The sequence below is a fragment of the Argiope bruennichi genome, chromosome 3 (assembly GCF_947563725.1).
Source record: "Argiope bruennichi chromosome 3, qqArgBrue1.1, whole genome shotgun sequence".
In the NCBI taxonomy this organism is placed as follows: Eukaryota; Metazoa; Arthropoda; class Arachnida; order Araneae; family Araneidae; genus Argiope; species Argiope bruennichi.
Window position 1 is genome coordinate 64,026,998 of NC_079153.1, and position 13,205 is coordinate 64,040,202.

At 26.3% G+C, this 13,205-nt stretch overlaps 1 protein-coding gene across 2 annotated transcripts in view; it reads right to left on the reverse strand.

Annotated features, from left to right (window-relative positions):
- Positions 1-6,870: 6,870 nt before the first annotated feature.
- Positions 6,871-13,205, reverse strand: part of LOC129963962 (allatostatin-A receptor-like) — a 256,946-nt gene continuing 250,611 nt past the window's right edge. For both annotated transcript variants that reach the window (XM_056078592.1, XM_056078593.1), the window contains one exon: positions 6,871-9,370. In XM_056078592.1, the coding sequence (XP_055934567.1) occupies positions 8,130-9,329 (1,200 nt within the window). In that variant the 5' untranslated portion in view covers positions 9,330-9,370 and the 3' untranslated portion in view covers positions 6,871-8,129. The remainder of the gene's footprint in view (positions 9,371-13,205) is intronic.

Genomic DNA, 13,205 nt, shown 5'->3' on the forward strand with positions numbered 1-13,205 from the left:
GATGTGGGGATAATTCTAAATGGTTCATATTTAGTTTTGATAAGATAGTGCGCACCCTGGTAAAAAATATAGGTTCAGAATTCTTTCTAATTTCTTACAAATGAAGTTAATAACGAACATAATAGTTTAATTGCTTTTTTCCAAACCTCTAAAATACTAATAAATACCAAACTAATGCTGAAAATTGAACATTAAACACTTCATTCATTTCAGCACATACAACATCATTTACCTTTTTTATTATCCTGTTCATTATTTCTATATTTCTTCACTGTAATGACGTAGCATTATGATCGAAAACATGTCACAATATTCATCATATTGTATCTCAGTTATCAGTAATCCATGATAAAAGATTTGTTAGTAATCCGCAGCACAAGTAATGTTATACTCACAAATGCAACTGCATATCAAACACAAGGCAATCTTTACAGATTGTGTTTGCTTTCATGAGCGCCATGTAACTTCACTTATAAAATTATGCCGAATAGGTTCAGATATTGAGAAGATCATTAAACGATTTTTAAAATGTGTAAATTATGAAATATACTTTATATATATATGAATACTTATACTTATGAATAATACTTCCGATTATTATTTTAAAGAAAACAATTTTAAAATTGTACAAATAAACGGGACTTGAATGGTTAAATAACAACAGGTTTCTACTAGTTACTAGTGAGTATTGCTAGGGAAGTTAAACTATTTGTTGCAAAATGATAACTTATAAAGAGACAGGTGTTAATGGTTCATAGCATATTATTTCTAGAATACAATTTACATTTAATATTACTTTTAAATTCTATATAATTTAGGGGAAATTGGGCCTAATGAATTGGTATCATTAAAATGCTTACTTTTAACGCTTTAAAGTGGTTCAAATATTGGTTTCCTTGTATAAAAAATTCAAAAAAATTTTAAGGATTTTTTTTTGTTAGATAAAGTTTTAATTCGAATTTCTAATGAATATTTTGAATAACCTTTCCTAACTGAACATCTGGTATGTAAAAAACGATTATACGCCAGGTGTGAACTAGATAAAATAGGTTTTTGTAAATGTAGATCCAATAATCTACTCTAAAGAGCAGTCAGTAGCAACAAATCATTTTCGATACTGCTTCGTTCTGTAGTGGTGGGGTGGTGGGCTATACACAAGAAGTCTGTCCTACAGAGAATTTCAAATGATCTTTCCATCCTACAAATATAAATATTTCTTTTTGTCATCAGAATAACGCAAATTAAAGAGTGTGTTCTATCTTTCTCAGTTATTAAAATGTAAGTTTAGAAATTTTTGAATTCAGTGTTTTCATTTTCCGAAATAATATTAGCATTTGACAGTTTTTTATAAAAGAATTATAATGTCTCTAAGCACTTTTAGTGGAAGAGAAATTTTGGCAAATTACAGTATAGTATTCTATACATGGAACATCTGATTTTTACAGTTAACTGTTTTGATGTATGTAAAGAATAGGTAATGTACAGAAACTCGTTAATGCATTCCAAAATGAAATGATTTAAAGAATCTAACGTTTCGTAATAAAGATCCAACTACAAACTATAAAACTTCAAGAAAAAAAAATATTTTTCTATGTTTTAATTCTTTGCTGGGTGAGCACATGCAGTTCAATAACTTTCAGCTCTTTCCACAAAAATGGATATCAAATAAAAAAAAAATATCGTAAGGGTCTCAAATTGCAAACCTCTAATATTAAAATATTAAGGTAATGGTTTCTTTTAAATTTCTTTTCTCCCTGTTCTTCTTATCAATATAAGAAATTTTAATGCCATTTCTTTCTCTTAATAAACTTATAAAAAAGTTTTCTATCCTTTTTTTAATGAATAAGAGGGCTATCTTCTTATCAAAAAAATTGAAATCCCTCCAAGAAACTTAATTAAGGTTAAGAAAATTAATAAAATGTGCTGGAGATGATAATATATTTTTTCTAGTCATAAACTTTCTTTTAATTTATTGGTAGTTAATAGTTAATAGATTCATTTGCTTCCATATCGTTATAAAATAAGGGTTAGAAAATTTCTAATTTACTATTACTAATTACTTTAAACTTTGAAATTTGTAATATAAAACATAGAACAATGCTTTTATTTATATGTTACCATTAAGTTCTTTAAAACTTCTCCGGAGATTAACAGTAATTGAATGACTTTTAATAATTGTTGTTGTTGTTGTCTTTTATGCATAATATGATATTCATTGTTGAGTGTGTTGTTTATGTAAATATACCAAAAAACTGATTAAAATAAATAATTTAATAATAATAAAGAAATTCATTATTAAAATTCAAAGTAATATGTGTGACACAAAATTAAATAATTTGGTTTCTTAATAACTGTAAAAATGAAGAAATGGATTTATAAAATTTTCTATAAAAATAGAATGAAAATACTTCTAGTTTTAATCTCTAAAAGCTTTGAGATGAAATAACCTAGATGGGATTTTGAACTTTTGTTGTTGATACTTGTCATGATACCAAGTTAGCATACGTATAGCACCTCATATGACGTTATATTTTCAATATTTTATTAGTCGCATGGTAGCATTAAATTTGTATCATTTACTTACATTCTTCAACCCAATCAAAATTTTAATTAAAATATACAAATTTATTTTATAGGTGTTGATTATGTATATAAATATTCCTTTGTAGAAATAACAGGAAAGAAAATGGCGAGATACGAAATAAAATGCATGGCCTTGCTTTAACAAAAACATGAATCCTATAAAAATTTATTTTTAGTGTGAAATTAAAACAAATAGTTTTTGAACACAACTGAATAAATATGAAATCAAAGCAAATAAAATGCAAACGACCTTACACATAAACACGAACTATAAATGATAACAACTGAGTAATAAGAAAATTCTTTAAAATGAATTTTATTAAAATCATCTTTATTATTAATCCCTCGTTTCGTATAAAGTTTTTAATTTTATTTAAAGTTTTTTCTCTATATTTGTACACTTTTTGTACTTTATGGTCAGCAATGAGGATAAATGCAAATGTAGTAATTCGAAATTTTATTCCAGATTTTTTTTTTTAGTTTGATAGTAAATTTTTGCAAAACCCTCCATTTTAGATGCTACCGTCAAGTGAATTTAATAAAAGTATTATCGGATTTTTTCGTAATAAATGAGTAATACTGTATATGTACAATTTTGCTCGGTTTTGTGCACCGTAGTGGAATGAAAATATTTGTAAATCGCATTTAGTCCTATGAAAATAGTGAGTTAATGCGAAATATCAAAAATGTATTAGCACTTTTAACGAATAATACAAAAGCTTTTAATTTTTACTAATAATAGAAGAGTTTGGGCTTGTATGTTTTGGCATTCTACAGATCAGACCATTTGACGATTTTCTACCAATTATGACATAGATGGAGGGCTTAAAAAATGCCCTTTATTGCTAATTTATTTTGAAATCTTAGAATATTAAGCGATTAAAACTTAAAAGAGATTATACCACATTTCCATGATAGCGTAAAAACTATTATTGCACAAAATTCATTTTTACAGAATTTGAAAATTTGAAAAACTGTCTTTCTAATTACTTCAATTTCGCAATCCTGAAGTTTTTTTCTCCAATTTTTTCTTTTTAAAAACGTTGCATACTTTTCAACAATAAATTTCATTGTTCCAATGAAATCTTCATAATAAATTAAATATGTTTCAATAAACTAAAATACAGGATGGGCAAAAAAGTCTAGTCCCGACTGCATAAAATTAAGTACGAAAGAACCATTGGATATAATAAAATTTTTATTCCAACAAATACTTTCATTTCTTAATTTTTCTTAACTTTATTTTTACCATGGAATCTTTTTAAATCTCTTTTGATCCAACAGAAGGCACGACTAATGTTATCAAAATGGTATCAGAGAATTCATAATGAAAATGGTATCAATGACATCTATCTTTGTCCAATGTTACTACATTAGAATTTTTCCCATTTGGGTTATATAAAATATCGAAAGTTGTTAAAGAAATATATACTCAAATTTAGGATAACAGAAGTGTTAAAACAAAACTGGTAGACAGTAAATAATGAGAATGTTAATATCGTTTTGTCACTCTTCGAGCAACCAAATATGCTCACATTGAATATTTACGGTCATAAATGCTTTTGCTAAAACTTTTGTAACCGTCTTTCTCCAGTCAGGATCTTTTTAACACTCAAAGGATCGTTTTAGATCTCATCCTTTCTCTTATAAAAATTTATACTTGACACATCCTATACATTCATGGAGAAGCTTTAAGAATAAGATTAAAGCAGATAATCAATGAAACAATGTATGTCATTTTTACAACAGGGCTGTTGGTCAAATTGATCCTAGCGTGTGCTAGATTCATTTAATATTATGAATAAGTCAATTAGAAACACAGAATCAGAGATCTTCTCACCAGTTTTCCTACCTATAGACAGAATGATGATAGGTCAAATCCGTTATATATTCATGAAGTTTTGGACAGAGATCATTATAGAGAATCGAAACAAAACACATATTTTGAATATTTTAGAAAATCTGATCGTATGGTTTCCTGCTTGTGAAATGCATTCTTTTATAATATGAATAAATTATCTTGAAATTTATGTTAACAATAATTTAATTATCAATGAAATATAATAAAAGTATTTTTTGAGTATTTATATAAAAATTAAAGACAAAGATATGGTTTCTAAAGTTTTTCGAATTCGAAATTTTGAAATTTAATAAATTTCGAATTTTCGAAAGTGGTATGATTAAGCTTGTTTTTCTAAAAAAATACAAATGTAAATTTTTCTAATTTTTTTACTTGAAAAAACTATTTATATTAAAAAAAATAAGTTTTATATGAATGGAATGGGGAAAATAGGAATGGATATAGAAAAGGTATGGGGAAAAGGGGCTAAGTGCAATTTTGATTTTCGTTACGAAAAATCACATTTGTATCCTAAATAATAACATATTTCTATGGAAAATATTTATAAATTCTAACCATATTTTATTTTTGTACAAGTAGACTATAAGAAAATGAGTAAGTGTTTGACAATTTGGGATCAAAATGACAACGCTTGTGTGCTAATGTTGCTAAAATGGGTGCATGTTCTGAAGGATTTAATATATTTGCAACCATATCCCAAATAGATTTTAATAAAGTGTTTTGAGCTGTGAAAAACTTGTAACCACTTTGTTTGTTTCATCATTTATAAAAAACATACAGAAACGTGGGGAACAATTGTTTATTTTTCAAAACATAATCACTCATACATATAGTTTTATATATGTAGACACACGTTGAACACCTTATACAAATATATATAGAGAGATATATAGAACCACTGAATTACAATCTTAAGCATTATTTTTGGCATATTAGCAAGTATACATCACATCAATGATTCGACTGACAAAAAACAAACACTTACACACAATTCTTTTTCACTACTTCAGTAATCCCCTCCATTGCAGTATCATTTGAAGAGCCCCTTTGAATACAAATACTACCGCAATGAGAGAGAAAGAGAAGCACTGAACTGATAAGAAACTGAATAATTATATATATTTTGGAAATGAGTGCCAGATACATTATCTAACAATATATTTCAATATCAAATGGCAAAGTTTCATACATTTATGACAGTTACTTTATTTTCTTTTATACGATATATGTGCTACATTACCTTTGAATGAAAGTGTGAATATATTTTAATAAATCATTAGAAATGAAATTGTGTATTCCTATATTTGTGCAATGTAAATAAAAATTGAAAAAGAGGAAAGATTAATATTTAATTAAAATATGACTTTAAATGATAGGTATAACTATGTAATAATGTATGAAATTAAAATAAGTTGTTTTAAATAAATAATTATAATTTTTCATGACCCAATGTTAAATGTATTATGTTAGTTTGAAGACAAGATTTCCTTGTGTAGTTAATAATTTTTTTTTTTTATGTCGGTATTTAAGAACAGTAAATATACTGATGTAAAAAATATATTATGGAAGGAATGATTTTATTCTATATATTTTTCAATATAATTATAATTTATTTTAATGTGCCACAAACGATATTTTTTCTTTGAAATTTCATTTAACTTTTTGGTTTTCTTTGAAAACGTTAAATTGGAACATTTAACTTTTTTATTTATAAATATATAATTTTTGACAATATTTTACAATTCAATGTTTGCACGTGTTTTTTTAAATCGTTTGTGTATTTATATAATGGCAATATTATAAAGAAATAGATCATATAAAGAAATAGATATATAAAGAAGTAGATCAAATAGGAAATTTATGAATTTCCATCTAAAACATAAATAACTTTTAAGTGGTTATTTATGTAATATGATTTAATTTTGGTGCATTCTACATATTTTGATTTTTTTTTCAATTAATTTTTATCTTTATACAATTTTGGAATTGCAGAATAAATTTGGACTCAAAATTCACATTCATTGTGATTTTGTTTGTGATTGAAACGAAATTCAGCTCTTTTATGCGATGAAATAAAGTTTCACCATTAATAAAAATTTGTTTCCAATAGAAAGTATTAAACATCGTTATACACAATTTTTATTTAATTTTTTCTAGGTTTTCTAAGTTATTAATGCAAAATCTTATAAAATACTTTGATGATATGAAAAATCAAGGAGTACTTTTTCCTTAAAATATATCTGTACAGTAAATAATATATATTACGAGAAAAATCCTTTAATTCAAATGTTATCACTCCTAAATATATCATATTTATAAAAATTAATTCAAAACGAAAACAAACAAAAAAAATCTCATTTTAGTCAGAATATCCATAATTATACGTTATACAAAATTTAAAATAAAATAAAATAAAAAAAAAACTTAAAACAATAACGTGCAGAACTACAAAAATTATGTACAAGGATTTCCGCATGTAGTTAGTTACACACACACATATATATATATATATTTACTGTGTATTTATAAGATATCTATGCAGTACTGGATATCACAAAAAGGACATTAATCACAAAAATACATCATATACAATTATTTGTGACATGTGCACACTATAAATGATGAGTAATATATTCAAAATACAAGACAATAGTGTATATATGATATACACAAGAGATAACATTAAAGTAATATTTGCTTGAGCTTCAGTTATATTTCACCGATAAACATCAATAGATTCTAGACGAAAAATAAAAGCACTGACATCTGATATATAGTCACTCAGTAACGAAGAGAATATAATGAATAATAATAAATAACCATTCTGCATATAAAAAATTAAAATAATGAGCTTCAGTTGTCCAAACACACATCAATATTTGAACACACGTTTAAGTTCATGAAACAGCTTAACGTCTTTTCGTCCTTAATTTTACCTTCCTTTTCACTGCTTTACTAATGAGAACTTAAACAAAGAAAAACTACAGGACAAGAAGTATTTTGTTTCATCTTCTGTTTCAGAAGTCCAGAAACACCCTTTGAAATTTAGATTTATAACAAGTGAGGATATAATCTTCAACTTAAATTCATTGATTCCATAAAATTCACATGTAGAACAATGACTGAAATCACACACGACACAAGAGAAATCATACGTATTGTGCTGAATATAACTACAAATGACGATGTTGCCAGATGTGTAGTAGAATGTCATTTCGGAATTCAATGCCAATGCTTTCTTTGCATGCCTGTAATGATATTGTTCCTTAAAGAGCAATAGTAAGAAAGTTTATATCGAAGCAAATACATCCAACGTTTCTGTATTCCATGTGTCGAACTTAAATATATCTAGCTTGTCAAAGACACAGTCCCTTTGAAGTAAAAATGAATAACATAGTCATTAAAATTAGTCATGTCATTGGAATTATGTCATTAAAAGTGAATCAATAAGTCACTGCAACAAAAGCACCTTAAATGCACCATCATGAACATCGCCCAGATATTTCTGAAGCGCGTAGATCAAAAAATTAATAATCACTGAAGGTTTCTTGCTCACAATAGAAGATAATTTTCTACAAGGCATTGCCTTTTTCATAAAATATAGAATTCCATCCAGTTTTTAGAACAAAAATTAAAGCAATAACTTTTTCAGAAAGAAAGTGGAATAAATCAGATGAAAAAAAAATTACATAATATCATTGGAAGTATTATTTCCTGTTAGCTTAGAAGTGCCATTGTTGAGCGTAGTTTCACGTTCAGTTCTGTTTTCTTGGTTATTTCGATTTGGCAAAGCTGACTGCTTCTTGTGGCAAGCAATTACTTTGTGGAATGCTTTTCTAAAATTATCCGAAAGAAAAGCATACAAAATTGGGTTTACGCATGAATTCATGTAAGCCAATATGTGAGCAGATATTTGAATCACAATTCGAATTGGAGTTATCCCGTAAGAATTCACACTTTTCAGCACCAAAACAATTTGTATGGGACACCAGCAAACAGCAAATATTACAACAACGATGACCACCATCCTGGTTACGCGCTTCTTTGATTTCAAACTTTCTGCACTGACTCTGCCACCAGGCGCAACGCCAAACCACAATCGCTTCAACATCAGGACATACAAAACAAATATCAGACTCAATGGAACGATGTAAGATGAGAGGAAAAAGCAAATCTGATACGCCGCATAGTTGTATCCTTCTGTGGACAAGAACATGCAAACGGAATACTCTATGTTTTGATAGGTGTAATAAATCTGACCATGAGATTGGAGAGCTGGTATGCAAGCAAGCACTATGACAGCCCACATGACACCGATGGCGATGCAGGCATTCTGAACAGTGCGAATGGACATGGATGTAATGGGGTGAACCACAGCCAGAAAGCGATCCAAAGACATCAGAACAAGCGTGTAGATGCTTGCATACGCACATACAATAACAAGGTATTGAACGACTCTGCACCAAATATCGCCAAATGGCCAATAGGGAAGAGCGTAATCAAAAGCCGTGAACGGCACGCAAAACATTATGAAGAGGAGATCAGCAACTGCCAAATTAATAATCAGAACATTTGTTGTCGATCGCATTTGTGGATTGCAAGCCACGACAATGACCACTAATGTATTCCCTATAAGACCTACAATTACGATAATGCCAAATAGGATTGGCACTACGATGGCGACCACACGTTCTATAGAAGAATAATCGGTCTTCATGAAAATTTCCGTGCCATTGCATATTGTGAGGTTTGTGGTAAAGTTGGTAGAGCAGAATTGTGCTGTATCATTCAACATTTGAAAAGCATTCGGTGTAACTGGAATAAAGTCCTGCTCCGCTGGCTCGACAATTTCAGCCTCGATGTTGATGTAATCTTCGTCATACATCTTTTAAACTGGAAGTTGGGAAGTGCTCAGATTTAATAGTTCTGAAATAAAAACAACAATTTTTAATACATTTGAACATTGATTTAATTTTTTATGAATATATTTTTTAAAACTCCTAATTATAGAAAAAAATAAAAATTAAATTTCAGCTTACAATAATAAATGAAGAATAAACAGTAAGCATGTTAAAATTAAATAAGAAAGTTCAAAAACTGTAAGATTTATTCAATTATTTCAATGTTTTTATATCAAAAATTACATACAATTAAACGTCGTAAAATACTTCACAATTTAAATGTGAAACTGAATGAAACCATTCTGACTAAGATGATTATAAAAAAATAATAAATCATGGCTGTTAAAAATTCTTTATATAAGAAATTTCTTCAAACAAATCCTTTCGCTTTTCTTTTCTTACCAAAGAAGCAAAATTTGGAAACTGACAAAAATTTTATGTAGATACTAAATAAATTGTGCAGCTACATACTCAATAAAGCAATAGTATATTTGGGAAAATACCAAAGATGAACTTATATTGAAGTTAAAAAAGATAGTTTATTATATCTTAAATTAAATTGTCATTTAAAAAAATAATATTATCTAGAATCGTAGTTTAATGTAATTAACTTGAGATCAACTGCTATCTTAATTTATTACATTCAAAGTCCATTCCTATCTCATTAGAATTATTCATTTAAACAACTGACGAATTTATGGAATTTTTCTGTTTCATAAAATTAAATAGAGGCTGTTGTAACATATGTGATTATTCTAATTTGGTACAAACAATTTTACATTTTCTAATTAAAGAATGTAATACAGACGATTTGAAAGCATTCCTAAAAATATGAAAAACAATTAAAAGTACTCTGATAGATTTGCTATTAAAAATTTAAATACACTGAATAATTCTTTAATGTAAAGCATTTCAGATTAGTTAAATATAAAAGTAAAAATACAGAGGCTAAAAATTAGTTACTTTGCATTTCTATAAAAAGTAATAGCAATGAGAAAAATAATGTAATATTTTTTTAGTTAACTATTTAACATTTTAATTAAAATAAAAGGAAACAGTTTTCATAAAACATTTTATCAGTTTAATCTTAGTTTTAGGAAACAAATAATATTTAAAATGAAAGAAAATTTAATAAAAAAGTGAAATAAAAATATATTTTAAAAAGAATGAATATAAAAAATTAGATGAATCATCTAGAATAACTAAAATATTATATATTCTATACAGCTTGTTTTAGAATATATAAAAATTGAAAAAAATATGGTATGTAAATGGATAACTTATATATTTTATATGACATAGATTCATAAGTAAGATTATTGAATCTTTTAAAATATTAAATATTTTAAAATATCTTCCTTGCATTTGTTTGCAGTGTGATATTTTATATTCCTATATAAAAGAGCTCAGAGAAATTGTTAAGAGTATAAGTATTTTTAGAATAAATAATCATTTTTCATCTGTGCAATCCATTATAATGTTAATGTATGTGCTGCTCTGGACATGACATTTATGCTCAAACTTTACATTTCAGAGATGTTCCATGGAAAATTTATTCAAAAATTATGGAAATGGACGCGATAAATCGCAGCCGTAAATTGGACAATTTGAATAAAACAGCCATTTCAAGAGCGATTTTTCTTGTCGCGAAAAAATTTTGTTGATTAACTTTTACTTCAATCCACTGCTGCAGGGCTATGTCAATGTAAACGGCATATTAATTTCTGAAAATAATGTTAAAAATCTTAATTGAGAATGTGAAATTAAAAATTAAAAAAAAATGGATAAAATGTCAACATGTAAAATAAAACAATTCTGAATTCACAGAAAAGTAGTAATTTTTATAATGTATTAGAAAACAGATTTTTTTTTTAATTTTTACACAAACAGAAATGAGGTAAACGAATTGATTAAAATTTAGTGAGTGGGATAATATTAATACTTAGAAAATATATTCAATTAAATGTATGAACAATTATATATATATATATATATATATATATATATATATATATATATATATATATGAACTTAGAAAACTTTAACACTTGTCTACTTTTACTAAAATTCAAAATTATAAAACATTGCACAAAAGTTATTAAAAACCATCATATTAAATGCATGTATGTGTGTATGAAAGCACATTTTTTAATTAAAAATCAGGACAGACATTTGTTTTTAGGAAAATTAAAATTAGGGTAAATATCTTTAATTTTTTTTTTTAGAAATTTTATTCAAAACCTTTAACGATATCTTTGAAATGAAATGTAAGAAACATTACATAAAACATTTGTGACGACATGTTAGTGAAATAATTTTTTTCGAACTCAATAAAAACATGATAGTTTATTTCATTCGTCTAATTTATATAAAAAAAATAATAATATACAATTTTTTCAATCTAATTGTTGTGGAAACCAATTTATTTACTTTTAATAGAATATTATTCTTCATTAATTTCAACAAATTTTCAGCAATTTAGATGCAATCTGATTTGATAAATGAATAGTAATATCTAAAATCTGACAAGATTTTGATATTCTTCACTAAAATGCTAAATAAGACTATTCATTTGTAAAAAAGAAATAATCGTGTCAGTTTTGTACTGATAAACAAAAAAATGTCAGTTTTTTGACTAAATAAGAATAATAATTCCTGATTATTATTATTAAGGATTGTCGTAATTAGATCCAAGAATCATTGCAAATTATCCAAAACTTTTTAACACAGTTTAAGAAGTTCAATGCACCAGAAACTTTAATAGTGAAATGAAAGTTTTCATCTTTTATCTTTCTTAACTTTGTTATAATGTCATAATAAAACCTTTATTTCGGGATTAGTTCTTTCTTTTTACACAGAACGGATATCATTAAATTAAATGAGTTTGTTCCAGTTACAGTAGTTTTTTTTTCCAACGAGCAAAACTAAAATACATGCAATTTAGTCTTCCCTTATTTTTTTTCTTGTATCTTAATGTTCCAAACTCCTCCACAAATGCTAATGCCAGCAAAACTGTTTCTTTTCCTTTTTCATTATTCTCGTTTTAATTGATAAAAGTCGTTGCTACTAAAGAATAAGTTGCAAAAATAAAAACTAAGCCAAAAAAAAAAAAAAAAAAAAAACTAGGGAAATGTGATGCAAATAAGGATACTGTTAACTGGAGGTTTCAATTTACTTAATTTTATCACCAAAAAAACGTTAACACGAATAAAAAACAATAGTTATTAAAGATTGTGAAAGCTATATTATGTTTTAATGAACTGATAAAAGAAGGATGCAATCATTTTCCAACCAGCGAATTTTTTTTCTTTGAAGGCTGGTTAAAGGGTTAATAAAAATTATTTAAATATTAAATCCAAAAGAAAACGTCTCATAAAAATTAGTTTATTTGTAAAGAAACTTAAAAAAAAAAATGTTTCTCTTTTAGCACCCTTAGCTTTGAAGAATAACAGAATAAATGAAGTTTCAAATATGCAATAAAAGTAGATTTCATAATTGAGATGTAGAGTTCATAAAATCCAAAATTGAAAAAGTTTAAAAACAGATGAAAAAAAAAGAAACAGCAATTAATTAATTAAATGGTTCCCACAAAGAATTTTTTATTTACTGAAAAATAAATCTTGTAGAAAAGAAGAAAGAATAATACATTTTTTAATATGGAATATTTTGAAGTAAAAATGTATAATAGAACGATACAAGTACGAGAAGATCATATTTTTTAAATGTAAATGTACATTGAATTTCTTTTATTTAAAGAGTATGCATTATTTTAGGCGTCAGAATTAGAAAATTAGAATACCTATTATAAGATAAATGCTAGGTATAATGCTTATATTACAATTTCATCTTAAGATAACATT